The sequence below is a fragment of the Zerene cesonia genome, chromosome 14 (assembly GCF_012273895.1).
Source record: "Zerene cesonia ecotype Mississippi chromosome 14, Zerene_cesonia_1.1, whole genome shotgun sequence".
In the NCBI taxonomy this organism is placed as follows: domain Eukaryota; kingdom Metazoa; phylum Arthropoda; class Insecta; order Lepidoptera; family Pieridae; genus Zerene; species Zerene cesonia.
In genome coordinates, this window is record NC_052115.1 from 2447918 (window position 1) to 2463837 (window position 15920).

At 33.2% G+C, this 15920-nt stretch overlaps 3 protein-coding genes across 3 annotated transcripts; 2 read left to right on the forward strand and 1 right to left on the reverse strand.

Moving 5' to 3' along the window:
* Positions 1-693: 693 nt before the first annotated feature.
* Positions 694-1559, forward strand: LOC119831795 (centromere protein X-like). The gene is made up of 3 exons (XM_038355321.1): positions 694-953; positions 1029-1223; positions 1432-1559. Exons 1-3 carry the CDS (start codon positions 870-872, stop codon positions 1447-1449), a joined length of 297 nt encoding a protein of 98 aa, XP_038211249.1. The 5' UTR covers positions 694-869; the 3' UTR covers positions 1450-1559.
* A 140-nt stretch (positions 1560-1699) lies between these two features.
* On the reverse strand, positions 1700-6924 carry LOC119831859 (phosphorylated adapter RNA export protein). Its single transcript, XM_038355414.1, has 6 exons — positions 6736-6924; positions 6243-6500; positions 5589-5943; positions 4979-5070; positions 4570-4756; positions 1700-4205 (listed from the first exon to the last, which is right to left on the reverse strand). Exons 1-6 carry the CDS (start codon positions 6796-6798, stop codon positions 3946-3948), a joined length of 1215 nt encoding a protein of 404 aa, XP_038211342.1. The 5' UTR covers positions 6799-6924; the 3' UTR covers positions 1700-3945.
* A 1722-nt stretch (positions 6925-8646) lies between these two features.
* LOC119831988 (probable beta-hexosaminidase fdl) lies at positions 8647-15230 on the forward strand. The gene is made up of 5 exons (XM_038355565.1): positions 8647-8790; positions 11235-11410; positions 11672-11856; positions 12195-12389; positions 13549-15230. The coding sequence occupies exons 1-5, from the start codon at positions 8647-8649 to the stop codon at positions 15228-15230; spliced, it is 2382 nt and encodes a 793-aa protein (XP_038211493.1).
* The last annotated feature ends 690 nt before the right edge of the window (positions 15231-15920 follow it).

The window sequence follows — 15920 nt, forward strand, 5'->3', positions numbered from 1 at the left end:
GCAGTCAACATCCTGCCTCTAAGCCTGTTATTGTCGTCTGTCGTCACAGAGCATAGCGAGGATTGCGCTCTATAAGTAAAGACTCGTAGATGCGACGATGGCGGCGCCTAAAGTTAGCCAGTAATATTTATTTACTTTGCGCAAGATTATTAAAAAAATTATGTTTTAATATAAAGGCTTGATATCAATTATTTAGCACCCTTATTGTTCAAGTCATAGATATACTATCTATAGATAGAACAATCGAACAGCCTTTAGTATTGCAAACTCAATCTTGTGAATTTTTCTGTGATTTCTAACTTTGCTTCCATTGCAGACGGCAAAACAATCTGATAAGTAGTTCATGTTTGTCTCTGAAGTTACGACGAGGATTACATAATATATTTCATATACTATATAATAAATTTAGTGAAAATATTTCATATTTACCACATTAATTGCCTAACTAGAGGGGATACAAAAAACCAAGGGGTAAATCAAACCGAGGTAAATGGCAACACCAGAATGTTGCTGTTTCCAGTGCGGCCACGCGATAGTTCCATCTGTGAGTAGTATATCTATAGATATAAATCACAGTGCAAGTGGTGGGGAGGCAACTCGAGACGATTATTTACAATTTTACCGTGGACTTCTTTTGTGGGGGACTCTACCCATAACCAGCTGTCTGTATAGACTATAGAATAATTGTCAGTTCTTGACACATGACAATTGACATTTGTATTTGTATATATTTAAGCGGCTGTCGAATTTTTAAATTCGCTGTTGTTTAGTAATTTTTTATTTAAAACATAATATAAGTGTAACTTTCTTAAAATCTCTTGAAATACGTTCATACTCTTGCTATAAGGAGAATTAACTGCTATTCAACAATGGCTCGTTACAGTAATGAGAACAAGGAAGAAAATATTGATCCGGCGTCCATTTCATCAAATGTTAAGAATAATATAAAACAAGTACGATATCTATTATGGTAAATATTTTTGAATATATGTTCAATATTAGAATTTACTACTTTAATATTTTTATAGGAAATCATTAAAGAGCTTCTTCACGGATCATTCCAAGACAATAAAACAAAACTCGGCAACGATGCGCTAACACTTGTAGTTGAAGTGGCGAAGTGTCTCGTTACGGAAACTTGCTTGAGGGCTTCCAGCCAGGCACTTAAGGAGAGCTGCGACAGAGTTGACATTGAACACGTTGAAAAGTGTCTACCACAATTGGTTCGTAAGAAAAATTAAAATCAACTAATATTTAAATGTTTTTTCTCATTTTCAAGCATTCAAGGCTTTTAAAGCCTCGTCGAAAAAAAATGTTGTGATATACTTTATTCTTTAAATAATAAACTGTGTGATACACATGGATGTAGTATTGAAAATATAAAGAAAGAGAGATTTCTCACTTACTAATTATCCTTATTTTTTCTCGTAGATGTTAGATTTTCCATGAGCTTTTTCTTCACATCTTGACCCGTAGTGTTTATTTGAAGATCGGAATGCTCTACACCTGACTGTGTGCTAGTGTAAGATGTAATTTTGTACCTGTCTTATTTTTTAAAATATATTTTGTAATGTATGGAATTATTTTTGTTATGATAATATAATATAATATTTAGCAAATAAGCAATAAAGTATTCTTAATTTAAAAGGTCTTAATTTTCTTTTTACACTTTGAGGACTTTATAATGAAATTAAAAAAAGTTTTCTACAAAACTTTATTATACAAATATGTTTCCCTATTATAATAACAGACTGTACATTAACTACACACAAACTTAAGAGTTTAAGAGACCAGTAAAAAATATAACATGTTGACAAGTTCTTTTAACATTGTAAAATGTCAGAGATGATTTGAATTGAATGAAAACAGAACATTAACAATATATGCAACAGAGCATTCAGTTCAATTTGCATAATTTATTAATTCATCCACAATATGCATAATAGACCCACTGAATTTCTAAATTTAATTTATTGTCTACATTCTACAGCTTTATAATACAGCCAAGTGTTATATGAATCACTAATTGTGACAAAAATGTAATTCAACTATCATTACTGTTATAAAAATAAATTTATAGGCGGATACAAGATAGTGCCCAAAACTGCAATACTATGGGTTTGGATTTCTAGTTAAAAATTTTATGGGAACTATTTAGATAAATATGTATCTGTATTGAATACTGCTATTTTTAGTTATAATTTGTACCAAGTTATTGTTTCTTTTCAGCATGAACTTGGAACAGGATTTATTTAGTCTTTTCTATAAAAATAATTATTATAGTATACTTTATGATTAGGAATCTTTAAATATTGATAAACATTGCTAAACCATACTTTTTACAAGCTAAAAATAAATAAATAGCAACTCAATATTTGTGCCATAATACGAAATAATAAATGTGCAAACAATTAATTAGTTCTTTACAGCTATACACTAAAGTATTTTAAGAGCAAGAACCGAAGGCACCCTGGAATAAAAGAACAGTTTTCACCATAACATTTACCAAGCTGTTTAAGACAATATTAGATATTATCTTCTTCCTTGGAATTGTGTGATTTTGGAGAATGGGAGAAATGTTTCATATTTGGAAATAAATATGTTTAGATTAACTCAATATGAAAACTAAATCACCCAGCTAATAAGAACTATAATAAAAGAAAAAATAAATTAGTAGTGGATAGTGATGGCAATCTTAAGTTCTGAGCAAGACCGATTTAGTCAAGCAATTGTATAGTCAGTGGAAGTAAGCAGAAAATCTTTCAGTCAAAGTTCTACTGCTCAGTAAATTTGAATTTAGCTCTTATGTTTTTAATTTTACCTATAGATAAACAAATCAGTTATTGATATAAAAAATCAAGGCATTATAAATTAAAATTAAGTATATATTTGAAATTTATTAATTCTGTTTACTTCCCCTAAAAAAAGGTTTTTCTTTACAATCCTAAAACATCAGTCTACTTTTTAATTTTATCAACCACATTATATTATATAGTTACATAAAATTTCTCCCTTGTAGGAATACTAAGACCTCGCTTTTTTACAATTTGTATCAATAGACGACTGCAACAAGATAATGCAATGAATTTTTGCCCTTAATAATGTATAAGTAACAAAAACATCAAACACTTAACATTAAGTATAAAAGTAAAAATAGTATATTTATTATGTACCGTACAATACAATGTTAATATTATTAAAAGGTCGCAATTTAATTTGCTACCATTATAATTTATGTTAGATCGCACTTTTCACATCTTTACAGGCACTGGAGTTAACATCTAAACAAATATCGGGCCAAACTACATATGTATTCAACTGGAACTATTACATTATCATTAAGTTATAAATATCATATTACAGTAACATTCAATATTCACGATAGCTATTTCCTTTCAGAACACGTTCATAATTTCAATACACATTATATTAATATTCTCGAGATATCCAAATATTGAGTACCCGGCCTTTGATATTGCTAGTCTAGAAAAAGCTGAGAAGTTCAACAACATTTCACATGTATAGTCCCCAGACTACCATAATACATAACAAATGCAAACACTTCAGTCTCACGAAAAACAATATGAATTGACAAGTACCATCGAAGCACATTAATATTACAAGGATCTAAGGCAATTGGGCCGCAGTAAAAATCACAGCCCTGGGTGCACTTATGAATGCATTACTTCCTCTATCAAAGAGGATTTATACAAACCAGCAGAGTAGAGCACATGTGAGCAAATAACATTGGGTTTAAATGCATATTAATGAAAACCAACCTCAAACATTATTTCCTCAATAATCATTGTTAATTGTTATGATATTTGTACCACTCCCTATCTCAATAGATTATTACTTGACTTTTTTATCTCATTGCCTCTACTCTGACAAAACACGCAGTCGTAGGATAATTGTTTAATATAAAAAACACAACAGCACCAAAGTTTAGAAAAAGTCCATTTCATCATTACACATAACTTCTAAGTAATCTCCATCTTCATATTCTTGTATTGGTCTCGTTCTATCAGGAAGGGGAGAGAGAGGTCTCACGGGGGAGGGGAGGTGTTCCTGCTCTGTAGGCGAGTGCTCGTCAGTGTCGCTCGAGCACTCGCGGGCGTCGGTTGCGGGTGATGGAGGCGGATTGGAACCGTGCTCTGTTTGTACTGTCGCTTCACCTCGTGATAACAGCGAGGGCAGTTCGGAGTCTGAAAACGAAAAATGCATTAGAAAATATTATGATTAAATTTGTGAATATAAAAAAAATGGTAAAATAATGTATTGAAGAAAAATATCAATATTTAGTATTTATAAGATACTAGCTGCGCCCCGCGGTTTCACCTGCGTAAGTCCGTATCCCGTAGGAATATCAGGATAAAAAGTTGCCTATATGTTTTTCCAGTTGTCCAGCTGTCTAGGTACCAAATTTCATTGCAATCGGTTCAGTAGTTTTTGCGTGAAAGAGTAACAAACACACACACATCCTTACAAACTTTCGCATTTATAATATTAGTAGGATAGTAGGATTGCAATTAAGTTCTACATTTTATTTCGGTTGTTTGTGAATATTACCTGTGAGACTTTGTTTTAACTGTTCCATAACCTTTTGGCGACTTTTAGCGCGCCCTTTCTTAATTTTTCGAGCTGTTTCCTTCCTATCCTCATTGAATATCTTGTTGACCATTCCTTGTGATACTTCATCATCTCTCTTTAAAAGGAAGAAGTATACTCCACCAGGCGTCCTACGACGGGTGCCATTCTGTAATTCATTACTATATTCAAACACAATCACTTATAAATTATTTAGATTTAAAGATATGAATACCCCAAAGTATTGCGATATAACATATTACTTAAATGCTATAAAACTAAAAATTAAATATTACTTAAAGTAAAATAATATACAATGGACAAAATACCATAGACGGACCAGATTTTTTAAAGTTTTATTCTAGAGGTAGTTACAGCAACATCCACTTACCATAACAAGCATACCCCCATCCGCTTCTACATGCTGTGTCTCCTTATAAATTTCAATTGCCTTACTTGCTCCCAGCACCTCCACAATCCTCGCTATAAAATAATAAATTCTAGGATAAGTAACATTCAGAAGAATAAAAACAACTATTTGGTTTAATTTACACAAATATCATAAACCAATGGATACTCAATAAGGCTGAACTAGTCTTAATATCCAAGCAAGCAAAAAATATTTGTGTGCTAAATAAATAAATTGTCCTCTTTATGAAAACTTCAGAGAAAACCCCATTGGTCTACTGGTTAGTAGGTAACAAGTTATAGATTACAGATTGAGAGGTTCCAAATGATAGTGCATAGCAATATTATAGCGTTTCATTTCAATTGCATTTTGAAGTTATAAGTCTCAACCCAAGTTACCTGACATGGGCAAAATATAGATGGATATTGGATTAGTTTAGGTTAAACATTTGATGTTGCAAAAACAAATAAGCTTCTTGTTTACTCCATGGTTCTTTTTATATAAAATCACCTCATATTATGTTTTAGATAGAATTCTGCCCAAAAAAAATATCAATCATTCAGACACATATACTAAAACAAATGTTTATTACCAATCAGGTCCTTCTTCTCCTCAGCAAGTTTTTCAGCAATTTCATAAGCAATATTTTCCAAAGGATCATCAGCTGTAACAACCAAGTCTGGCAGTAACCTAGGATTCTGTTTCTCTTCAGTGGGCTGGTGGCTATTCATCCTCTTCCCTAACCTTAACTTCACATTGGATCTGTCTGAGAATGTCCTTTTGTTGTGGCTCTTATTGGCTTGATGATTTTCATGATTGCTATTAAAAACTTTTTTAGAAATATAATTATCGTCTAATCTATACTTAATGGTATAATCATAAGACTCAACGCCATATCTTTTCTTTGATACATCACATGTAACCATGTTTTCAGTCAAGAGATCTTCCTGGAATTAAGATACAAAAATATTTGTCAGAGCAACTAATTAATTGCCAAAGAAATGCATATTCAGAGACCTAAATAGTCTCCTTGGGATGTTTTAGCCATTTAGAATTGTTGATTTTGCCATTTGTATGCTGTGTCTATTTTAAGAAAAACCAAACAAAATCCAAATATTTGTGTCTAATAAAAACTGTCATTTGTATGGTCAACAAAATTTACCTGAAGAAACATCATTTACAACCCAACAAGATCAGTGCATTATTATATCTTTTGGCAACCCAGTAAAATGAGTTAGTTTATTACCTGCAAAGCTTGGCACCATATATTGTATTTCTTATTGCGCCCTGATTGAGTTTGTGGTTGTGGGCGTTGTGGCCTCAATTTAGTGCGTTTAGCGTGACGCCTCGGTTCATCATCTGACTCGGAGCCCGACGACTCGGCCAGCGAAGCCTCATCGCTTTGCTCATCCTGAATCTGCATATTTACTAAAGAAGGCGGGTTGAAGACTTCTGGACGCTCCAAAGGAATATAAGTGCCTTCTTCCACATCTGAATCCTCCAACTGAAAAGACAAATATATGATGCTTTACGCTATTTACGCACTATGTGTGCACTCACAAATTTCAATCGTAAAGAGATCATTCAAAACATTACCCCTTTACTAATTACCCCATCTCTACAAAAGTGTAGTAGCAAATTTATTTCAAATATCTATTCAATATAAGAGAAAAGGCTAAATTAAAATCCACAATCTAATTATTTTTACTGCACAAAAAATTTATGAAAAAAGAATCAACCTCGCCATCTTCTCGTTCATGGGCTACTTCCACGTCCAGTTCTCCTTCTGTAGTTGACATCATTATCTATAAATGTTTTCGAGTTATAGTAGTAAACGCACATGAAAGTAATTTATAAGCAAATCTTCAAGAAAGCGATTACAAAGACGAATCTTTGTAATCGCTTTTCGCTAGTCGCTAAATTTGACATATGTCATTTGAAGCAATAGACAAATTCATAGACAAATTATACCACAGATAAGTATATAAAAATATTGAATAACCATGGATCCAGATGCTAAAATAATACTATAACAGATAAAAAAATATCATATGTGTTATCATTATGTACCTACCATATTTAGATTTGGCTTTAATTTAAAAACATTACGCCAATCCCTCCAATTTTATCAACGTAGCCCTATATCTGATAGTAGGAAGTATTCTACTTTATTTATTTCACTGGTTTCACATGTAAATATAATACTTTACTTGATTCAACTCTCATGCAATTTCAACGCATTGCAAAATCGTCCAATTCATTTTGTTATCAAAATCCAATATGACGCTCCAATCACACATACGAAATAATACACAATAAGACTAAAAATTAACAGTCGGGTTTTCTTTTTCATTATAATTGTTGCTATATTAAAAGACAAGTTGAGTATTGATGTGATGATGTGGTCCATTTTCTCATACTAGTCTTGTTTCATAAATATTATCCATATCGGACAATAAGATATATAAAACGCATGTTACATTTATTTTGAAATCATGTAGGTACTTACCTATCGTTTCAAATGATATCGCAGGACAATAATTGAAATGTAATGAAATAGGTACTATAGATCTATACAAATAAAATATAACGCTCTAGTCTATTCTCACAGAGTAAATATTCCATTCTATTCGCCTAGGCTGACTGACTTTTGTAATTTAATTGTCTCTTTAATTTCAAAGATTTTTAAACATTTAAAGGAAATATTTCATTAGCGAAAGCAAACTTACCACTCATATATTACTTAGATTAAAACGGAATTATTGGTAATTGGTAATAAAACAATATTATGTTAGTGGATTTTCTATCACATTCTTTTGTGTTATACTCTCACCACATTCGAATGTATATCCGTTAATACGAACTTTCAGTTATTTAACTATCTTTCAATAATGTAGTATTTATTATAGGATAGTATATCCTCAGACCAACAGATAAAAGTATATAAATGGTCAGAAAGAATATCAACAATTATTCTTTAAGTTCTTTTCGCCTACTTAGAACGTAATCAGTTTTTATTCGTATACTTCGTTAGTATCAAATGCGTTTTATTCGTGAGCACAATTTTTAGGGCTGCATTCGAAGCTGTGAGTAAAATTTCTTTGCGACCTCATAATCGCGAATCAATTATAGATGTCCGATTTACACGACTACCCAGTGAAGCGCCACCAGACGATGGTTACGATCCAAAAGACCACAGAGTGCCAAAATCACCGATAAAGCACGTAAATTGTTTAAAGTTGTTAATAATTAAAGATTAAATCCAGACTCAATTCTTATCTTTCGTGACTCTTGTTTATATTAAAGGTAACTTCAAAGTTTGTGTTTATTTATTAAAGAGGGAAATACAAGTAATTATAATAAAAAGGACCTAAATAAAATATTTATCCTGTTTTAATTAACTTACCTGCTCCTTGCGCACAGAGAGTACTGTTTGTGGAAAAATAAATGTAATGAATAATTCTCCTATAAAACCAAACAATACTTTTTTAAAACAAAACCCCAAAACGTATCATCAAAGTAATATTAGAATTACAAACAGCCACATGCATTCTTGAGGGTATTGTTTTTTAAATAATTTGTTTTCATTTCTTTCGCCCAAATATTAGTTTTCGTAAACATAACTAGTGCTTTTGTTCTTTAGACCATGGATGGCTTATTTCAACCTAATGCGAACAACCTGGGGCGCTGGGGTTTTGGGCTTACCCTTGGCCGTCAGCCAGGCTGGGATAATACTCGGCCCCATTATGAGCTCCTCATTGGGTATTCTTATTATTCACATGCACTTGACTTTGGTAAGCTTTGGTAAATATCTAATTTTAAGGAAAAAAAGAAAAAAGAACGCCATTTTCTTCCATAAAGAGCCTAAAGAATACAAGGTTGGTACAACAGATAACAACTATACTAGTTGTTAATTATTTATTTTTATTTTAAATTTAGAAAGCGTATGTTATAAAGCTTATCAAAATTTGGTACAATTTTCTAGTGGTGACATTTTTCAGCTTCGGTGTTTAAATGAAATTAGCCGTCGGTTAAAAATACCATACATTTCATACAGATATGGCTTTCGTATAGCCCTCTTGCATGGCCCCTGGATTTTCCATGGGATCGGTCGCCGTGGGCCGTGAGTTGTCTAGTTATTTATTTATCTATTAAACAAAAGAACTAGCTTTCCGCCCGCGGCAACGCCCGCGTAATCAAAGGTTATTCACAATGGAATAAGATGTTTGACCGCGGTAAAAAGTAAACTATGCCACTCTAGCCTACTAACAATCTCCAACAAAAATCATATAACATTTTTGTTCTCAAATTTCTTTCAAATTCGATGAGAAAGACAAACAAACAATCAAACACGCTTTCGAATTTATAATATAAACAACAAGTAAGACCTAGGGGTGAGGATTGTTTTAGAGTATATATTTTTATAAAAAAATATTATTTACAGAATGATAATAGCGCTGTTTATGTTACTTAGCCAATTAGGAATTTGTACCGTGTTTGTTATATTCACTACGGATAGTTTGAGAGATGTGAGTAAAGTAAAGTTCCATTAATTTTGGTTATTTTCAATTTTAATTATAACAACATGTAACATTACATAAATCATTTTATATTCTTATTTGTAGTCAATGTTTTAACTAGAATATGTATTTGATACCTACGATCAAAAATGTATTAACTCTTTGCTCATAGTTATTCAAGATTAACTTAAAAAGAAAATTGTACAATAGCTTTAATAGTCCTTATTATACCCTGTATTTATTTAATTTGCAATAATTCCTTCTCCACAGATAATGGATTGGCCAAACTCGAAACCAGCAATATTAGCTCTACTAATACCGTATTTGCTTCTTGAATATTTTATGAAAACATTGTCGGTCGTCAGCTATATATCTATGTATGGTAAAGTTTTATTCAGAATCCTGTTATATTTGTTACTAGCTGCGCCCTGCGGTTTCACCCGCGTAAGTCCGTATCCTGTAGGAATATCGGGATAAAAAGTTGCCTATATGTTATTCCAGTTGTCCAGCTGTCTATGTAACAAATTTCATTGCAATCGATTCAGTAGTTTTTGCGTGAAAGAGCAAGAAACACACACACATCCTTACAAACTTTTGCATTTATAATATAAGTAAGATCATTACTTTTATATTATAAATGCGAAAATGGGTTTGTCTGTCTTTCTTTAACGTCGCAACCGAGTTAATTTATCGTATAACTTTCCAAGTGTCTGTCCCGCAAGCCACGAGAAGCTACTTATTTTATAGTTTATTCGAGTTAATTTAATGGCAAAAAAGAATCAGAACCAACACAACATTACGAGTTAGAGTAAGAGTAGACAATACGTAACAATAAAGTTGTAATAATAACAATGTTAGAATGATAACTTGGGCAGAAACAGAAATGCCTACTAATATTATAAACGGGAATGTTTGCAAGTATGGATTGATGTAAGGATGTTTGTTAGTCTTTCACGCGAAAACAGCTTATCGTATCTGTATGGAATTTGGTACAGAGATAAATTATAGTCTGGATTAGCACATGGGCATTTTTATCCGGGTACCACACCTTTGAAGCCGCGGACTACAGCTAGTAAAAAACATATTGCATATTAAAAGCTATTCAGATAAAGAGTTATGAATTTCGAAATAATTTATTGTTTGAGACATTACTGAACGAAGTTTTTGTTATGTATCGCTTAGTTACATCGCTTTGGGTGGTAAATAGGAAAAATTTATCAGTTAATTTGAATAATATTTAAAAAATATTTATGTATTGTACCTGTATCACATATTTCAGGCAATTATCTGAACATGGCTGGTCTAGTGCTGATAATCTACCATATATTCTTGGCACCTCATGGACATTTCGTTTTAGCTTCAACGGATCCACTAGCACTGTTCTTTGTAATCGGAACGTGTTTATTCAATTTATCTGCCGTTGCTGTTGTAAGTTTTACTATGTTGTTCTATTTAAAATAAGAGACAGAAAATATATTCCACCGATTCTTAATATGTACATGTACATGATGTATTTTCATTGGTTAGTATTTTTACTGAATGAACATTGCTCCCATTAAATATGACTACAATTTACTAAAATTTTAATTTTGAGTTTTCTAAATATGTATGTGTAAAATGTAAAAATAATACAATTAATTTTGTCCTGATACTTCTCATTACATCACTAGTATGCGGGTACCAATATTAAAATGCCTTAAATGCTGTTCTCTTTATAGATTTTATCCTTGGATAAAGCTCTGAAAGACCCAAGGGTGTTAACAAAGCCATATGGGATGATAACGATAGGCATGCTATTGCCCACGATATTCACCACAGTGTTCGGTGTTTTGGGATACTGGTCTTTTGGAACTATGGAGGAGAATGTGCTAAGATCTCTGCCGTTTGACGATTAGTAAGGGATTAATTCGTACCACTTTATTTATCTTTAGTGTACCGGCTTCAGTTAACTACTGTCGATCATTACTATTTCTGAATTTGAACTTTGACTGTTGAGTAGTGAACATTTATCTTGTGCCATTAGGTTCGAATAGTTCACATCAGATCAAGGAATGAAAATTGTTATAAGATAAGGCACATAAAGCGAAATGAGAAAAATGTTATAATTTAACGAATGAAAAATCTAATGATAAATGTTGATTAATTTTTAATTTAGTTCAGCAATGGCAGCAATAGGATTGTATTTAGTCGCAATTGCATTTGCATTTCCCATACAATGCTACCCAGCGACACAAATGATTGTCGAGGTGGTAAAGAACTGGCATCCATTGGACGAACCTTCGGAAAAAACATTAAAAACTATTGAATGTACAGCGAGACCATGCTTCGTGCTAATGTCATGTGAGAACTTTAAGCCGTAAATATAAATCTGTATAATATAAATTGATCAAATCATCATAATATCAACTGATAATATAAGTCACGTTTTCGGAAGTATAGTAACTAGCGTTGCATTTATGCGTTAATTAGTAAAAACTTTGCAGGAACGATCATTATACTTAGTTACTTACAACAACAACAAAAAAAACAAAAATTTGTAGCCTTATACTCGTATAAGATGTTGTATAATTTTAACCACTCGCCACGACTTATAGACCTTCTTCCTTCTATTATTCCTGCCAACATATCAAATCTATTGTATGTATAATATATAAATGAAAAACACTTTTATTTTTCAGTTTTCGTATGTTATATGATCCCAATCCAGGGGGCGTTTGTTGCGTTTGTTGGGAACCTTTGTACGACATTGCTGGCGATTGTTTTTCCCGCGCTTATGGAGCTTTGTCTTTTATATCCAGACCAATATGGAAAACACAAAGTGTATCTAATAAAGGATCTCATCATAGTAACTTTTGGATGCATTTCGTTTATATGCGGTGTCGTCCTGTGCAGTTACCTAATATATGTGAGAGTGTTGTCATTGAACGCTATTAATAATCCTGAATTTTATTAAATCGAGTTGTCTTTAATTTTCATATTACAGATGAAAATAAACGTTAACGAAATTATACCATTTTCTTTTTTTTTTTTTTAATTATCCTAGATTTTGTTAAGATAATTATTTTCTTCAAAAAAGATCATTAGTCAATTCTAAACTAAATGATAACAATTTTCTGTCAACGACAAAAATATCACACCAGTTGTATGAACACAAACAGAGTTTTCGAGTTAAACAAAATAAAAAAAGACAAAAAAGTCGAATTGCGAATCTCGTTCATTTTTGGGAATGTCGGATAATGCCGATAGAACTCCATCATTGTGGATTGTGGAATACGAATCAGGCTCAAGATACAAGACCGCATCGGTAAGCTAATTTTAATCCTATCCTATCCTACTTATGTTATAAATGTGAAAGTTTGTGAGGATGGAAAAATGTTATACGCAAAAACCACTGAACCGATTGCAATGAAATTTGATACGTAGATAGCTGGAATAAAATATAGGCAACTTTTTATCCCGAATTTCCTACGGGATACGGACTTCGCGAGTGAAACCGCAGGGAACAGCTAGTGAACAATAATGACATCTCTGTCTTCATGGCGAATAAGGTATTTCTTTAAGGCACCCGGGCTCGAATAAAAAAACTCTTAGAAGCATTTTATTGGATTTAATTATTCATCTACAATACTTTAAAAATGTTGTTATCTTTGGAAATATTGACACTGAATTTAGATATTTGTCATAACATTCAAACGTCATAAAAATGAAGCATATTGTTGAGAAGCTTTTATTTACAACTAGTGATATCAAAATTGTTATAGTGAATAAATTGAAAATTAAGGTTATATAACATTGAAATTAATTACAGACTTTAAATATTATAAGATTCATAGAAACCGACGTAATGAATTCATTCCTATAAAGTGTTTGATATGTTATGGAAATCCCAAACAAAGAATTGCTTGTACTCTTTTTTATTACATTTCAATTTATTGGATTTTCTGCGTAAGTTGCTTTGCGCCTTGAACATATAACATAATATTCTGAATAGAGTTTTTATAGAATACTCTATTAATACTTTTATTTTCAGAGATAAGTTACCGCTGTGGACTTGGGATTGCATTAACGATAGATGTGTACCGTCGAAAGCAACTCTGTCAGGAAAACTGCAGACACTAATGACATGCAACATGCTATGTGGCTCTATGATGCTCTGGCCACAACCAACCGGTCGTGTTAGCTTATCATCAACAGCTGTGCCCGTTCGTGCTGACCTATTTCACCTTCAAATAATATCATTTCCATCGAGATCAGTACGGCAACACGTACGTGAAGCTTTTGAAATATTTAGAGATGTTCTACGTAGATTGGAAAATGACACCCGTGCATACGAGGATTGGAGAGCCGTTTCCGTTCGAGTCGCCATCAATGAAAGCGGCTCTCTAGATCCAAGGCTACGTCTTAATACGGATGAAAGTTATCGATTTAAATTACGACCGAAAAATGGTACCAAGAGATCTCTTCTAATAGACGTTTTTTCCAATTCATTTTGCGGTACACGTCATGCCTTTGAAACAATATCGCAACTTATCTGGTTAGACAAGTATGCAGGATCACTTGTTATGTTAGAAGCGGCCAGTGTTGATGATGCGCCTCGTTTTAAATATCGAGGATTAATGCTGGATACAGCTCGTAATTACTTTCCAGTAAATGACGTAATGAGGACTATCGAAGGAATGGCTGCAAGTAAGTTAAACACGTTTCACTGGCATATAACTGACTCCCAATCATTTCCACTACAATTAGAAAGTATTCCACATTTAGCAGAGTACGGAAGTTATGGTCCCGGAGCAATATATAGTAGTGACGACGTGAGAACTATATCACGTTATGCAAGACTTCGGGGAATACGTGTTTTATTGGAGGTAGATCTACCAGCTCACGTTGGAAATGCTTGGGTTTGGAGCTCACATAAACGTGTCAATGATATGATCCACTGTTTAGACTCGAATCCTTGGTACGAGTATTGCAATGAACCTCCTTGTGGCCAGTTGAACCCGCGAAGTGTTGAAGTTTATGAAATTATAGAACGTTTGTATGCAGAAATAATTCAACTAACTGGCACAGATGATATCTTTCATATGGGAAACGATGACGTCTCACAACGCTGTTGGGTTGAACAGTTTAATACTACCGATCCTATGGATTTGTGGTTAATATTTACCCAAAACGCATTGCAACGTTTAGAAACAGCGATGGGAAAGTTACCTGATTTAATTATATTCTGGGCAACCGAAATGAACAAACGAATAAAACTTGATTTGAAAGATTATGTGCATAAAATTGGATTGCAAGCTCGTGATGTAACTTGGACGCAAAAATATGTAAGCGGAACACGAACTGTGATATCCCACGAGGATGCTTGGGATTTAAATAATGGGCACGGAATGTGGTATGAAGAAACAGGCGGTTCAGTATATAACTCGTGGCAAAGGGTATACGAACATAGACCTTGGGGCAGAAAAGCTATTAAATGTTTAGAGGGTGGCGAAGCAACTATATGGGCTTCAACTTTAAGTGCTTGCGCGCTAGATCCAAGGATTTGGCCACGAGCAGCTGCTCTGGCTGAAAGGCTATGGTCAGATCGAGCTGAAGGTGCGACGCGACCAGTATATGCCCGATTAGACATCCATCGTTCACGACTTAAGTCACGTGGGATACAAGTTACCCCTTTATGGTCGAATTGGTGTACACATAATCCATATACATGCTAAAATGTGTAGAATTATTATGAAAAAGGCCAAAATATCATAAATATAATAGTAAATCTGTCTATATGTCTCTGCTTCAAGTCTAAATCACAGAACCAGTTTAAATGGAATTTACCTCGGGCATAGTTTGAGACCTGAGAAATGATAGAATAGCTTTTATCTCGGAAATCCTACGGGAACAGGGAAAATATTAAACGGCGATCGACTCGGACTGTCTATTTTTTTTCTGATTAGACGGGCGAAGTCACGGGCGGAAAGATGTTTGTTGATATTTTATGGAATCATCAAATAGGAAAAAAGTTCTAATTTTAGGTGCATCAAAGTGTGCAATAGCTATATTTTCCATTCTGAGTGAGTCCAGCACTCTTCGGCACGAATGGGGCCTGCTACCATTGGGGAAGCTACCATACCCCCAGATTATTATTACCTTATTCTTACCCCCTTAACGCGGCAACTCGTGTGCATCACCTCTGCAAATGTTTATAGGCGAGTTTTGATCGCTAATTATAGAGCGAAACACCAGCTCAGTGGCCCTGTATTACATAAAAATCTATAGTGCTTATCTTATTTCAAGCGAGTTTTTCAAAGGGCAGTAATCATAAACAAATACCGCTCTAGAAATCTATCATGATGAACTATGTATTATAACTAACCAACAAAATAAAGCCTACACACTTCTGTTGTGGTATTTAT